This window comes from Natator depressus, chromosome 18 (assembly GCF_965152275.1).
Source record: "Natator depressus isolate rNatDep1 chromosome 18, rNatDep2.hap1, whole genome shotgun sequence".
In the NCBI taxonomy this organism is placed as follows: domain Eukaryota; kingdom Metazoa; phylum Chordata; order Testudines; family Cheloniidae; genus Natator; species Natator depressus.
Genome location: NC_134251.1, coordinates 4,541,983 through 4,556,689, shown reverse-complemented (window position 1 = coordinate 4,556,689; position 14,707 = coordinate 4,541,983). Strand labels below are relative to the sequence as shown.

The window sequence follows — 14,707 nt, the reverse complement described above, 5'->3', positions numbered from 1 at the left end:
TGCTGAGCCCATTGAGACATTAATTGCAATTGTGGGCTGGAAAAGGCGCCTGCCCACCCCACTGTCAGTGCCATGAGGTGCAGCCCCAGGATCGCTCACTGCCCCCAGTGCTCACCAGACACCGCGTGAGCTCTCCGCTGCGAGGTGTCACTGGGAGCTGGGGCTCAGGGCAAGCAAAGAACAGGGCTCTCTGGGGAACGTGACAAGCCAGAGTCCAGCCACTTATCCCCTGAACCCTCACAGAATCACCAGTCCCGCGGTTCCCAAAGGAGCAGTACACTGCCCCTAATGAGTCCTACCCTAGAACACAGCTTCTGCGGAACACACAGCACTGAGATATATTTATAGTGAAAACATGGATCCGGGTATTATCAAAGAACAGAGAGTGACGTGATAGTGAGTAAAAATATTGGGAACAAATGGCTACATATAAAACAAAATCACAACACGCTTCCTAGAAACTACACTTAACTCACAGGCTAACCCCCTGTCTCAGACACTTATCTCATCCAAAGTTCTCCTCAGTGTTTTCACCCAAGCCTGGCTGAGATCCTTTTTTCATGAAGCAAACTCACTGTCCATTTACTTACCCAGTGAAGGATGCTAGGGTGTCTTCTTTGTTCCCTAAATATACTTGACAAAATCTTTGCTGTGCCCCTCCAGATAGGGTAGTGTCCCCCCACAGCTGCTTGCTTCCCTGGTACTTTTCTCTCTTTGAAGTTTTCACAACCCTTTGTTAGCATTTTGCTCAGACTGGTGAGTGGAGCCGACTGTGACCTGTGCAATACTTAATTAACATGTAAACAGCCAGCTAGAGAAACACTTCTTGTCTGATAACAAACCTGGTGACCTGTCCCTACGCACAGACCATAAGAACATAACATTCAACCTACGTACATCCCTACTTATAACATCCAAACATGCGTCTCACCATGATTTTGATGACCAGTATGACACTCGCTTTCAGTTGACACCTCCCATGACACTTCTTGGATTGTGTATACGAGGCCCAGAAGATCCCTGTTACCCCTCTGCACCCTCTCCATGCCCCTTGTCGGTTGGCACTAAGAGGTTCCTGGGTCACACACATTCACCCTGCTCGTGCCACGCCCAAGCCACACCTGCCCATGCCTGATGGCAAGGCCTCTCTACAATACTGCTGAGCACCTCTCGGGCATGCTCAGGTGGGTGGTCACTACGCAGGTGGCTGGGGGTGATACTGTTAGCCCAGCCTGTTCCCTGGCTGGCCTCAACCCAAGGTCAAACCTGCAGGGGACCTTCCTGCTTTTCAGGTGTTCTTTGCTTGCTCTTTGCCCCGGCCCCCTAATAAGACCACGTCAGTGGGGTCAGACCTTACTCCACCTCCACAGGGCCTCTCCTGTGCGGCCTCTGCCCTTGGCACCATGGCTTGGCTTTCAGAGCTACATGGCTCATTCTCTGCACTGCAGGCCAGCACTCAGCATGGTGTGGTGCTTGCCAGCCAGCAGGCCCATGACCTTCCCAGTCTGGCCTTCCCCACGCCTCGCTCTCTCCTCCCTTTGCAGGCATCTGACGGCTCCTGAGAAGAATTCTCACCCTTGACACTCAGGCTGCTACTGGAAAGCGGAGGTGGGTCGGGGGCCTGGGACGTTTGCGGGGAGCAGCAGGCAGGGAGGCTGGGCAGGTCTTTGAGACTGACCTACCTTAGAACTGGAGTGCAAAGCAGCGACTCTGGGCTGCCCCAGCCTCCCCTCCGTGATGTAAACAGGTTTCCTTTCTCAGGGCTCCGCTAATGTGCATCGCTTGCCTCTGGGGCGGCAACCAACATGCCTGACTCAGCCTGCCACTCGCTGCTCCGCCTCCGAGCACAGACTGCACGGGGCTTCTCTAGCAAAGACTTCTCCAGCCTAATGGGTGGAGCCATGGAACGACCCCAGCCTGGCTGCAGGCGGCACACACGGGGAACCAGCACCCAATAACAGCGCTGAGATACTGACGCTGACCTACACTGGGTCTGGGAAATAACAGAATGAGGGAGTCGAGTCCTGCCTGCTACAGGCAGCGCAGACCCATCCTCTCTGGACTAGTCCTTCGGGGCCAGGGTCACTGGGATCACCCAGCAGCTCTAGCAAGGCCCTGAGCCCCTGGGGGGATTCGCCATGAGGGGTGGTGGGCAGGGGTCCAGCCATCCTGGCCTCCACTCCAGGGTCTGAAACCAGGGACGCAGGGAGAGACACGGAGCAAGGAAAACTTCAACAGAAAGCAAGTCAGGATGGCCACCCTCTGCTTCAGCATCTCTTAGTGTAGGAAGATTCCAGCTCGTGGGCTAAGGATTCCTCCTGCCCCGATCCCAGCTCCTGGGCAGAAGACTGAACGGCTACTCCCCTGCTGCCATTCTAGCGCAGAGCGTGCCGTGCTCAGCCCTGCTCCCTATGACCAGCTACCATCCTGTTCATAGAATCATAGAATCATAGAATATCAGGGTTGGAAGGGACCCCAGAAGGTCATCTAGTCCAACCCCCTGCTCGAAGCAGGACCAATTCCCAGTTAAATCATCCCAGCCAGGGCTTTGTCAAGCCTGACCTTAAAAACCTCTAAGGAAGGAGATTCTACCACCTCCCTAGGTAACGCATTCCAGTGTTTCACCACCCTCTTAGTGAAAAAGTTTTTCCTAATATCCAATCTAAACCTCCCCCATTGCAACTTGAGACCATTACTCCTCGTTCTGTCATCTGCTACCATTGAGAACAGTCTAGAGCCATCCTCTTTGGAACCCCCTGGCCTGGCAAGGCTGCCACAACCTCCCTGGATGCTCTTGGTGCACAGGTGCTGACTTCCCAATCTGCCCCAGGCCCCGCCCTCCCGACCCCTTCCCCGAAGTCTGCTCCCCGCCTCTTCTCACCCTCGCCCCACCCCTGTCTCTTTCCGCCCTGTTCTACCCCCTCCCCCGAGCATGCCTACTCCTCACTCTTCCCCCTCCCACCCAGAGCCTCCTGCACGCCGCGGAACACGGGGAGGGAAGAGGAGGCACTGATCGGTGGGACCCATCAGTGGGTGGGAGGCTCTGGGAAAGGAGTGGGGCTGATTGGGGAGCTGCCGGTGGGTGCTGAGCACCCACCATTTTTTCCCCAGGGGTGCTCCAGCCTGGAGTACCCACAGAGTCGGCGCCTATGCCTTGGTGCCTTATGTATCTCTCTATGCCTTGGTTTTCCCCTCTGTAGAACCCCTCCCAGCCTCGCAGAGAGGGCGGCGGTGTAGCTCCTTCAGGGTTTCCCAAGCACTCTGAGCTCCTCTGATGCAAGCTGTTAGAGATCAGCCAGTCGTCACCATTATCCGCTGCGCCGTGTAAACATGTCGGGCCCAGGGTGTGGCTCCCAGGTCCCACCCTCCATCATGCCAAGCTGTTGGGGATGGGGGCAGACACAAGCAGGCCCAATGGGCACCACTGAACACTTTCTTTTACCTTGCTGCGGGCAGGTACGACGCTGGGTGGGTCAGTTGCTCCCTCTACTTCTGATGGGCAAGACAGCCAGAGCCTGAACTACGAGTGATGCAGCGGGAGGGAACAGCTTTCTGCAGCACCTCTGCAGGTGCTGGGCGCGATCAGCACAGCGAAGGGGGAAGGCTCAGCATCTGGAAACACCAACTCAAGAAACCCCAAGGGGCTCATTCCTCGGGGCAGGGGCCGTCTTTGTCTCCTGTTTTCATATACCATGATGGCTGGGCCATGACTAGGGCTCCTGGGTGCTACAGTAACACAAATAATTCATAGTAACAACAGGGGAGGTACTGTCTCTCTGCCAGAGGGTCTGTTGGGCCGCAGACCAGACCCCCGTGGGGAGTGGTGGATGTCCTATCATTTGGGATTCCCTGGGAATATTCCCTCTGGTTGGAAGGAATGATCTGGAGAGGTCTTTCCCATCCCTGATAGCTCACTCTAGCAAAGGCTACCAAGAGCTTGTCCAAACCAAGTGTCTGATCTCCTGGTAACTTCTACTGATGGGAAGCTAGTGCCACTGATTAAAAGAACTATATCAAAGCTAGGTCTTTTTATTAACCCAGAGTGTGTCCTGCCTGAAGAGGGCCTGGAGTGATCCCGCATCAACTCAGGAGTGTCACTAGGTCCCTGTGCTCCTGGGCCACCAGCGTGGGACAAGATCCCATCCTGTGTGTGCGTGGAGAGATTCAGCACCCAGGGACAGGCGTTAGGCAACTCTGTGACTTTAAGGGTTTCTCTCTTTTACTGTAATTACAGGGCCTCCAGGCTAGTTGTCCTTCCCGGGAGAGGCGTCTCTGCCTGGCAGAGCTGACTTTGAGTGAGGGGCTGAGGAGGAGGGGATAAGGATCAGTTCAATAATGAGGGCGCTGTGCGTGCACCTGGCCTCTCCAGCCACGCTCACTTCGGCCTGCTCCTGGCTGCTGGTTTGAAGTGGCTTTTATTAAACGAAGCTCAGCTCGTCTCCCGTCACTGTGATAAGATCCCCCAGAGAGATGAAAATGAGGACATCATAATTAGCGCGGCGAGTGCGCGGCGGGGGGAGGGAGTGCGATTCCATCAGCATTCAGGGGCTCGTTTAATAGTTTAAATTAAAGTCAACATAAGTTATAAAAAAAGAAATACCAGATTATAAAAGGGAAAAGATGCAAACAGCAGATAGCTCTGCGGCTGAGCAAGGTCTCCGAAATCTCCCCAGGGCCTGCATGGTGCAACGGAGGGGGACGAGGAGGAAGAGGGGAAGTCGAAGGGAACGAACACATAAGGAGAAAAGCCTGGCTCCATGAAAGAGCCTCAGCCTTGCTATTTTCCATGACAATCCCCCAAATGGCTCCCACCCTCTGGCTGTGCCAAGCCAGGGGACCCCAGGCCTACCCAGTCCTGGGATCATGCCTACGGGGGACAGCCACGGAGCCTTCACTGCTGGTCCTGCCAGCATGGTAGAGCTGCCACTGCCCCCAGAAATGTCCTGAGCTCTTCCCTGATGGGCACTGCGCCGCGAGTCCTTCCCAGGAGCCAGCAGCACAGTCAAGTGGAAGAGGGAAAATAACCCACATTATTGTAGCAATAAAGCATTAAATGGGGTTTTTAATAGCGACAATCCCCATAAAATCAGTCACTGTGATGGCTAACAAGGGATTTGTTAGGCAGTTAACTACCCTGAGCTTTACCTCAGGCCCTTAACTGCTGGTAGTTACCAGCATCCAGGGAATTAGCTGTAAGTGCTTTTATCTTGTTTAAAATCTTTATTTTCAAAGGCTCCGCTCCTCCTGACGTACCCATTTTTAAATGAATATTAGCTGCACTGTGGTGTGTTCTGTACTCTGCTTTCAGTGCCAATATTCATGCAGGCAGAGCCCAGACCTGCCAGAGAAACCCCCGGAAATCTCATGGCAGGCCAAGGCGGTCCTGGGCAGCTGTAAAAGCCTAGATATTCCTGACCATTGTTGCCTGATACTCTGCTGCACCTGCAGACCCATGGCTCAGGGGTCCCCTCCGGAGGGGAGGGCCCCACCCCCATGTTCTGTGCTAGGCAGTTACAAACAATGCAGATGGGAGTTCCTGCATTCAAAGGCTGTCTGACAAGGGCCACTGTCCTTGTAAGCAGCAAAGCGTCTCCGTTCTTAGCCCAGGCCTTCCGGAGCAGTGAACTCTCCCAGCTGATAGCACCCAGGATGGCTGAGGGGTTGGCCATGGGGTAGGAAGCCCCTCGCCTCTAGTGTGATGGTACAAATGCCTTGTAGAAAAAGAGCCGGCCTGGCTCACTCCGACCCAAGAGCTGTTGCCATTGACTGGCTGTCCGGTGGGAGGCTTCAGGTCCCAATGGCTTTCCTGGCAGCAGGCTCGGGAGAGAGGCCAAGGCCTCTCCTGCCAGAAGTGGGAGAGACCTTTAGCGGGGCAATGAGCCAGACGCTCCTGCTGTCTGTGCTGTGACTGCTCCGTTGATGCAGGAGATCAGCCCCCGGCTACCCCGCTAGTGCTTCACCAGCAGGAAACTTTCATCAGTAACGCACAAACACGACAGGCAGCTTCTCCTGTGGCGTGCATCTCAGCTGGTTGTTTAAGCAAATTTGGTGCAATTCCACTGATACTTTTTGGATTATTCCAGAGCGATGACAAGCTGGTTTGGGGGGTTTTTGTTCCTGGCCTGCGTTCAGGGCACCCAAAAGCAGCCGCACAGTTCAACCGAGAGTGACAGAGAGTGAGGCACCTGCCACGTACCAGGAAATCAGTCTGGAAAACAAGCAGCGATTTCTTCTGAGCAACACACTGCGGGCAACTGACTGTTACCCAGACAGACAGACGGAGAGATTACAAACCAGGCTCTACTGCCAGATCACCAATGGAGTCCGTGTTCACAGAGCAGTTGCCAGGATCCTCGCTAACAAGCAGATGACAATGACCAGGATATTTATCCAGGATCTCACAACACTTATAAAATCACTTGTCAATCACTGAGTGACTAACCTTCACAAACTGCCCCCTGTGGGGGAGGTCTGTATTATTAGCCCCATTGTGCAGAGGGAGAGATGAGGCATGAGGAAGTTGAGCATCTTGCCCAAGGCTACCTGGTAAGGTGAATGGTAAAGCTGGGGGTCTATCCCGCCTCCCTGCTCTCACCACTAGAGAAAGCTGCCCCTCAGTTCTCCTCCCCGGACTGACAGGAGGCAGGCGGCCAGATCCTCTCAGAGCTAAGAGCCTTCACAAAGGCAAATGTGTCCGTGTTTGTGTGTGGTGAGACTGTCCCGCTGTGTGTCCACGTGTGTGTGCATCCAGGTGAGAGAGGGTGGGGTCAGGCAGGGTAAGTGCTTTGACTGCCATGACAGAAAGAGTCCCACATCGACCACAGACTGTGAGTTACATGAGAACCAGCACTGGCCACACAGGCCGTGAGAGAGAGGGTGGCCCTTTGTTCACTAGTGAAAGGGCAGTTTTTCAGTCTGGTTGGAGGCCTGGCTAAGGCTTCTGGAAGTATCTAGATCCCACTGGGCATGCTTAGGGATTTAACACAGCTATTAGCATAGTCACACCCCTCTGGCATGACATCTTCTTCTTTGCATTGTCCCGTCCATATAAGTTGCCTGGTCCTTTCTGTCCCCTGGGATTGAGCAGAGCAGGAGGGAGGAGGCTGCAGCACCAGCTGCCAGAGGTCCTGGTGGAGGTGCAGGGGACATCATGGGGAGTGGGGGCGAGGGGAGGGGAGGGGGGGTTGTGCCATCCAGGCGTTCCCTTCGTAATTAGCATTGCAAGAATCATTCAGCCTCTTTAGATACTCGGTATCTGAACAAAATCATTTCCTGTTTGACTTTGTAAATCAAAGGAGATGATACAATAATTAATAACATGTTGACTCATCTCATCAGCATTTTAATTAGTCAGTAGAAAGGCAATTTGCAGAGGGGCTGATGGGTCATATGCTATGCGGCCACAGGGGAGGAGGGTACTGGGGCACTTTGTGGCAGGGACTGGCAAAGGGCAGGGCGAGAAGCGGGAAATGAGGCTGTTTGACGGCACTGAGAAGACTTTAATTGTCAGCGTGAAGGGAATGGTTCCAGGGAGGGAGTTGGCCGTGAATCTCTCAGGAGCGCTTTGAAGTTTTAATTGAGAGGAGTGGAAGCCTGCGGGAACAGGGCGGCCCCCACTAACCCTTCCTCCCCCTGCATGTGTCACCGAGATGGAGGGTGACAGTCAGTGTGGCTATTACAGCCAGTTACGCACCCGTTAATCACCCAGAGAGAGGAAATGTCAAACCAGACCCCAACACTTCCCGCTGCCTGCCCTTCCCTGGGGTCAAAGGGCGCCCAGCCCGAGCGCACTCAGGCGGCTGCGTTTGTGCTTCCGGCCCTGGCACCTCTGTCTGTGGGGCTCAGACAGAGCAACTCACCAGCGCCTCCCACCAGCTGCAGCTGAAAGTGAGGGAGGAGGTCCTTTTTGAGGCTGCCGGTCCAAATCCAATCTAGGGCAATGATGACTGAAAGTTATCACCATCTGCAGCTACAGCTTGCTAGGGGCCTCTTGGAAATATGGTTGTTAGCCTCTTGGTCCCGCTCCTAACAGACAACGGTCCACATGAGAACACACACCATCCCCACGGGCGCTTGCTGACCCATCCCAGCCTAGGGGCAGGCACTGTTTGCAGAGAGACGTGATGGAGGAAGCCAAGGCTGCCATGATACCAAGACCACATTGAACAGTAAAGAAAAACAAAGCCCAGTTTTCACAACCCCCTGACTCCCTCAGAAGACAATGATCCTCCTGAAATTCGGCATGCTGCAGCTCATCCCTGGGCAATTGCCTTTCCAGAGCCATCAGAGTTTCAACCTGGCTGGGCCCAGAAGGTCCGGGTGTGTTTTGTTTCCTCTTGCTGAGGAGAAACCAGCCAGTGTTTTGGGGAGAGTCGGGGTGAGCATCAAAAGTAACAAGCTGTTTCAAACTGGGTAAAGCGCAATGCATATAAACACGGACTGGTCTAAGCTGCCTTTCCGAGCCAGTCTGCTGGGCTAAACCAGGACGTGGAGGACAGGAGAACCGTGAGAGATGCAGCAGGGCAGGCGTCCTGGAGGGGTGTAAAGAGGGGCCCAGGGGAGTAGGGGTCTCAGCTGGGGGAATCTGGGGAGGCAGGAAGCGGAGTGCATGGACGAACAGCGGGGCTAGAAGCCTCGAAGGCTCCTGTTGCTCTTAAGCGAAAGCGGAGCTTTGCTGTGACATTCCTAGAGGCCTCCGAGTGGAGGAGCAGGGGCTCCAGCAGCCTGCTCTGTGGGGCCCTCATGGCAACTCTGCTAACATTAGCACTTGAACAGGATTGCCATGTTCCCCACCAAGCGAATACCATTGGTACCAGGCTGCCAAGGTCCCCTGGGGCATCCCATGGAGCTCCCGCCTTGTAATTAGGCAGAACCTGATAGATGATGCTAGTTTGGGGTTATCCTTCCCTTGAGCCCCCGGCAGATGGCGCCCCTTTAGGGGCTGGTGCTCTGTGCTCTTGTAGTGCACACAGAGCACATTGGCAGCTCACCGGGTGCCCGTGCCGAGGGAAACCCACCAGCGCTTGGTGTGCGCCTGGGGGCTGCACCTGGCAGCAGGCTTAGAGCACGGCCCTGCTGGGAGGAAAGGGAGGCAATGAGCGCGCTGGGGGGCGTGGCTCGGGGGGTGAAGGATGAGATGGCCTGTCTCTTGATGGAAGAAGCTAGAGTGGGAAATTCCATCCCTCGACAGGAGGCGTCTATGACAGATTAGTCTGGCCGTGAGCCATATTTCACATGGGACAGAATTAATGCTGGGAATGAAGGCTCAGCATTAGAGGAGACCTGCATCTTCCACGCAGGCTGAGATGCCTTCAGGGTGACCCTCCAGCCAAGGCAATTAACACCCTGAAGCCTGGTCATTCAGGCCAGGACCACGGAGAGCCAGCCCTAGGGGGGAGAGCAAGAGCTTTATTTAGTTAGGTAGCTTTTCAGAGAGGAGCCTGAGCTCAAGACGCCTTTGCCAAAAACAACCAGGCTCAGTAAAATCCCAGTGTGACAATATTCCCCTTCCCCAGGCCAACAGCTGCCCCCGCAGCCCCTCCCTCCCACAGCTTGGGTCAGTAGCTGGTCTGAGAACAGGCCCTGATGGGCAGCAGATGCCAGCGGGGGGAAGAGCGGGTTACATTCTAAGGTCTGGGGCCCTGACAGAGACTGCCCTGCCTCTCTGTTATGCAGCAGGGGGAGGGGGCAACTCAGACATCCACACTAATTTCAGCGGGGGCAGGATGGCACAAGGAGACGAGCATCTCTCAGGCAGGCAGGTCCCAAACCACTGGGGGCTCCACAGGGAAAAAACAATGCCTTAAATTCTACCCCACGACCCTGGCACCACATGGCTGTTGGAGCTGGCACAGTGGCACAGGCTCCCTCTGAGACACACTGCTCCAGGGAGAAGCTGCAGCATTCCGCACCAGCTCCTGTCTCCAGGTTGTCACGGGGTCCGTCTACACAGCTGCTGGGAGGTGTAATTCCCAGCGCAGGGAGTTGAATATCTGCTAGCTCTGCTGGAGCTAGCACCTAAAGATAGCAGTGGGGCCATGGTGACATGGGTGGCGCAGGCTAGCCGCCTTAGTACAATCCCACCTGACTCCTGGGTATGTTCCTTAGGTGGCTAGCCCGAGCTGCCCGTGCCCTTGCAGTCACACTGCTATTTTCAGGTGCAGGCCAGAGCACAGCTAGAGGATGCATGTCACCCTCCCAGCAGCTGTGGAGACAGGCCCTTGGAGTGCAGCCCCTGCAGAGCCCCGTGCAGCGTCTAAGCGAGCGGTGGCAAAAGCGTGGACGATGCAGTAAGGGCTGTATCTGAAAGAAATGGTCACAACTGTCTAGCCCCGAATGAATGGTAGAAAGCCACCCAGATAGTGCTTCTGCATGGTAGTGCTTCACAGCAGCTAGAGCCCCAACTGCCCCCCAGCTTGGGAACTCATGGCAGACGCATCCTCAGCACGTGGGACAGCCATAACCCTCAGCTATCTTCTGCTTGCTCCCCAACCACGAGCCGCTATCTTACCTAGATTGAGCTCAGCCAACCAGCTCTCACCCATGTGCCAGTCTCATCTGCCCCTGGGCCAGGTCTTAGGAGTTCTAGCTGGGCTTGGGGAGGCAGTGATGGAGAGCTGGGTGCCATCAGCAGCCTGCAGGCATATCGCATTGCAAGCCCTTCCAGCGGCCCCCTACACACTGAGAAGGAAGGGGAGGGGCATGCCGTGGAGCTCCACACGAGAACACCCTCAGGGAGCAGGAGCCCTGCCCCATGCCGCCCGGTGATATTGTGCTGCTTTGGCCACTCCCAGGGTAGCAATACTGGCGTGGGCACACAATCTTAACTCATCGCCAGGAGGCCTGCCAAGGCCAGCAGTGCGGTACCCAGTCCTGAAACCACACCGCCAGGACTCAAGGCTGCCAGAGGCATCAAGCTGGTCTGAAAATTGTTGGAGCCACAACCTTCGTAGACTCCGAACCAACAATGCGAGATGGCAGACAGGGCAGTAGCTAGCCAGATCATCAGTGCAGCGAGTGACATTCTCTGGACACAGCAGCTGCCCTCCCTATGGACAGGTGTTGACAATCCCCATCAGCATCAGACACAGCATCCCCTGCTGGCCCTCGCCAGCCAGGACAGACCTGGATTCAAAGCACAGGCTGTTGGACAGAGGGTAATGAGATGCTCATTTGGGGTAACGTTCACCGGTCAATGGAGAAATCGTCACGAGGGCACATCTTCAAAGGGTATTTTAAGTGGCAAATATGGAACAGGAAACACAGGAAGTGAAACTGTTTATTCAAAGCAACAAATGGGTTTAGGACAGGGTGCAGGAACAGAGGGAGCTAGGGGGCCAGGGTCCTCCCACTTTTTACCGGGCATAAGGGCAAGTGACAGAGTGAAGGAAGCAGGGGACTTGGGGAGAAGGGGCAGAGTGAGGGCAGGATCTTGGGGGAATGGGCAGCATGGGGGCGGGGCCTCGGGGGAATGGGAGGTACAAGGGTGGGGGTTCAGGGAGAACGGGTGGTGCAGGGACCAGGGCACAGTTGGGACGCCATCGCCCTCCCCCCCACACACACTTTTAGGGACCTTCTGCCTATCCTAGTTTAGGAGGCCAGGAGCTGGGGAGCTGGCATGCTAGGAAGCCACCATTGCTGAAACCCAGACAGCGTAAAGGTGGAGTTGATCGAAAGTTTTTCAACCAACCTTTTTTCCATTGAATAATGCTGTTCTGTTTAAACCAAAATGTTTTGCAGAAACCTCCTGGTTTTGACAAGCCTAGCCTGGCACTCACCAGGGTGTTAAGAGACTCACCTTCAGGCCCAGCTCTGCCTCATTTGACATAGAGACTTGAGCTGGAATCTCCCAGATCGCAGGTCAATGCTCTGCCCACTGGGCTGCCTCCGTCCTGCTCAATATTTAATTATTTATACAAAGTGAAACAGTTTTGATAGACTGACTCTAGCCTGGAGGTGACCACATGGGAAAGAGGAGAAAGCCGAGTCAAGGACACCACAGTCACAGGCCTGGGAGACAGGAAGGCTAGCGGAGTTGTCAGTTAAAGAAGTTCATCCTGGAGAGAGTGAGTGTGAGTTGGTGGCAGGACACCTGAGAGAAGCCACCAGCGGCTGCAAGAGAGGGTGGAGGCTGGACAGAGAGGTTTGGATGTTATCAGCATGGAGGTGGTGGCTCTAGCTATGGGAGTAGCAGAGGTCGCCCAAAGAGGCAAGAAGAGGAGGGAACTAAAGACAAATGGCACAGGAGCAGAAAGAAGAATGCGGAGATGCTGAATGAGCAGTCAGCACAGCGGGAGAGGAAGCAGGAGCCAAGAGACGAGTGAACACAAAGGCAGAGGATGTGCTCAGCTGTGTCTCAGGCAACAGAGGGACCCAGGAGAATAAGAAAATTAACTTAGGATGCAAAACTACACATCAGGGCAGATCCTAAGCTAGTGTAAATGGGCAACGATCCACTGCAGTCAATGCAGATACGCTGATTTACACCTGCTGGGGTCTAGCCCCGGAAGATTAACCAAAAGGATTCACTAGAGAGCTGGTGGGAGGGATTGAAAGGGCTGAATGCGGCAGATAGAGCTTGGCAAAGGAACAGTCACAGGGCAAGATGTGACAACAGTCCTTGAGTGTTTGAAGGATGTGACTACCTAGGAGGGGAAGGAATTGTGTTACAAAGGATGTTACAAAGGGGAGCGGAATGAAAGTGAACAAAGGAAAATTGACTCTGAATGTCAGAAGCAGCACCGAAGCAGGGTTGTCCTGTATGAACATGCGGAAACTGTTTCCTGAAGGATGTGGCAAAAGCCTCATTGCCTGAGTATTTAAACCTAGGTTGGACAAAGCATTGGAGACCATATTGTGAGGTCTGACGCTTGTGTGCAGTAAGGCAGCGTGGCTGGAAAAGGTCTAACCACCTACAATATATTCTGTTTGCAGGGTACTCATCATTGCAGTTTCTAAAATTAAAGTCAGAGCTGAGCCAAGGATTTGATGTACTTACATATTTGATAATATTCTACATAAAATCTCCTCATCGTTATTATTAAGAATTCACAGTTCGGATCACTCCTTCTCAAACAGATAGAGCAGAGAGAGAAAGACTCCAGCAACAGATCAGAGAAAATGGTTGGAGCCTTGGAATGATTCCTCTATGAGAAGGGATTGAAGAGATTAGGGCCATGTAGTTTAGAGAAGAGAGGAAAAAGAGGGGACCATAAAAACTCAACACTTTTGAGAAGGCCACTCCGGCACATTTCAGTTCCGCTAGAAGCTGTGTTGCTTCGTTCTGATTAGCCACGTAACGAGTGGGACTGTTTTTGTTCCCTGATTGGATGAGCACAAGTCTCAGAGCAGGCACCAACACCACCACAGCCAACAGCCGCTGATTAGTGGGAAACGGCTGGCGGCATTACCTAACAGCCCCTCCCTGACTCACAGATGTGCACATGTGTGGCCAGATGCTGATCCCGTCTCATCCTGAAGTGCACCTGAGTCCGTGTCTGGCCCAGGAAGGTGCTATTCAGTGTGAGGGAGGCTCAATGTGCCCAATGGAGACAATGAAACCACAGGGCTATGGCTAAACCCTCATGAGAACCTGGCCCTCTCCAAGTCCCATTTCCAGCTTGTGACTCTGGCTTTGACACTGGCCTGTTGCAGTGCTCAGCATAATGCCAACAGGGAGTTGGGGCACTCGGTGACACAGGCATCCGGGAGAGGAGCAGATGGGCTGCAAATCACAGCTGAGAAGGCGCAGTCTGCAGAAGGCAAACAGTAACTGGGCAAACAAATTGGTGTTGGTTGGTATTTTGCTCCCAGGCTGGGTCACTATAAACGTGTGTTGTCAGGGGTGCTGTCCATGGGTGGGGGAAGTCGAACATGGGGAACTCTGTGTGTGTGTGTGTGTGTGTGTGTGTGTGTGTCCACATGAGGGGGAGGGGAGGTGTGCACATGTTTGGAGCACAGTTGCTGTGTTTGAATACAGGTGTGTCTGCATGGCTTGCTTGCTTGTGGGTACGCGTGATGGCGACAGCTTGTGCTGTTCCCAGCTGGGGGTAGAAATCGGGGGATCGTGGTTCCAGCCCTTTCATGGCCCGTCAAGGTGTGTCACCAGCGACGCGGTCTTACAGAGTTGTCTTTTAACAATACCAGTTTCCTGCCACACAAATATCCCTGTTGCTCTATTAGTGCAAATTGTAATCTTGAGGCTGATAAGAAACTGCCGTGTAACGCCAACCTCCTGCGTTGTGCTAGACAACAACCAAAGGAGACTCCAACTCCTGAGCATGCTCAGCCCAGTACAGCCGCGTGGGGCCTGAGAACACCTCACCACGGAACACCCACCCGTGCCGAGGAGACGTCCGAGGGCAACAGGACTGTGCTACAGGCCCTTCTGGCAAACTCTGCTAGGCTCAGCTGCAGGCTGAAGAGGCTTGTATGTTCAACAGGGAGAAGGCATTGCTGTCTCCTTTCCATTTACACCAAAGCTGCCCAGAAGGGCCACAGGCAACATGCCCTGCCGGCTGCCATAGACCCCATTTCGTCAGTGTGCCGATAGCCTCATACTCACCCCGTGCGATGGGTAGGTCAGCCAGCCCCAGTCCCCGGGGATCATTGCTGTGTCCAGCAAGTTCACTGGAAAACATGGGAGGAAAAAATGCATTAGAAAACTGCTCACCTTTCACAAACACCCTGAAAAGCAGCACAACCCAAG

At 54.2% G+C, this 14,707-nt stretch overlaps 1 protein-coding gene across 2 annotated transcripts in view; it reads right to left on the bottom strand.

Annotated features, from left to right (window-relative positions):
• Nucleotides 1-14,707, bottom strand: part of EPHA8 (EPH receptor A8) — a 136,318-nt gene that overhangs the window by 91,459 nt on the left and 30,152 nt on the right. For both annotated transcript variants that reach the window (XM_074934118.1, XM_074934117.1), the window contains exon 2: nucleotides 14,564-14,628. In XM_074934118.1, coding sequence (XP_074790219.1) covers nucleotides 14,564-14,608 — 45 coding nt within the window. In that variant the 5' untranslated portion in view covers nucleotides 14,609-14,628. The remainder of the gene's footprint in view (nucleotides 1-14,563; nucleotides 14,629-14,707) is intronic.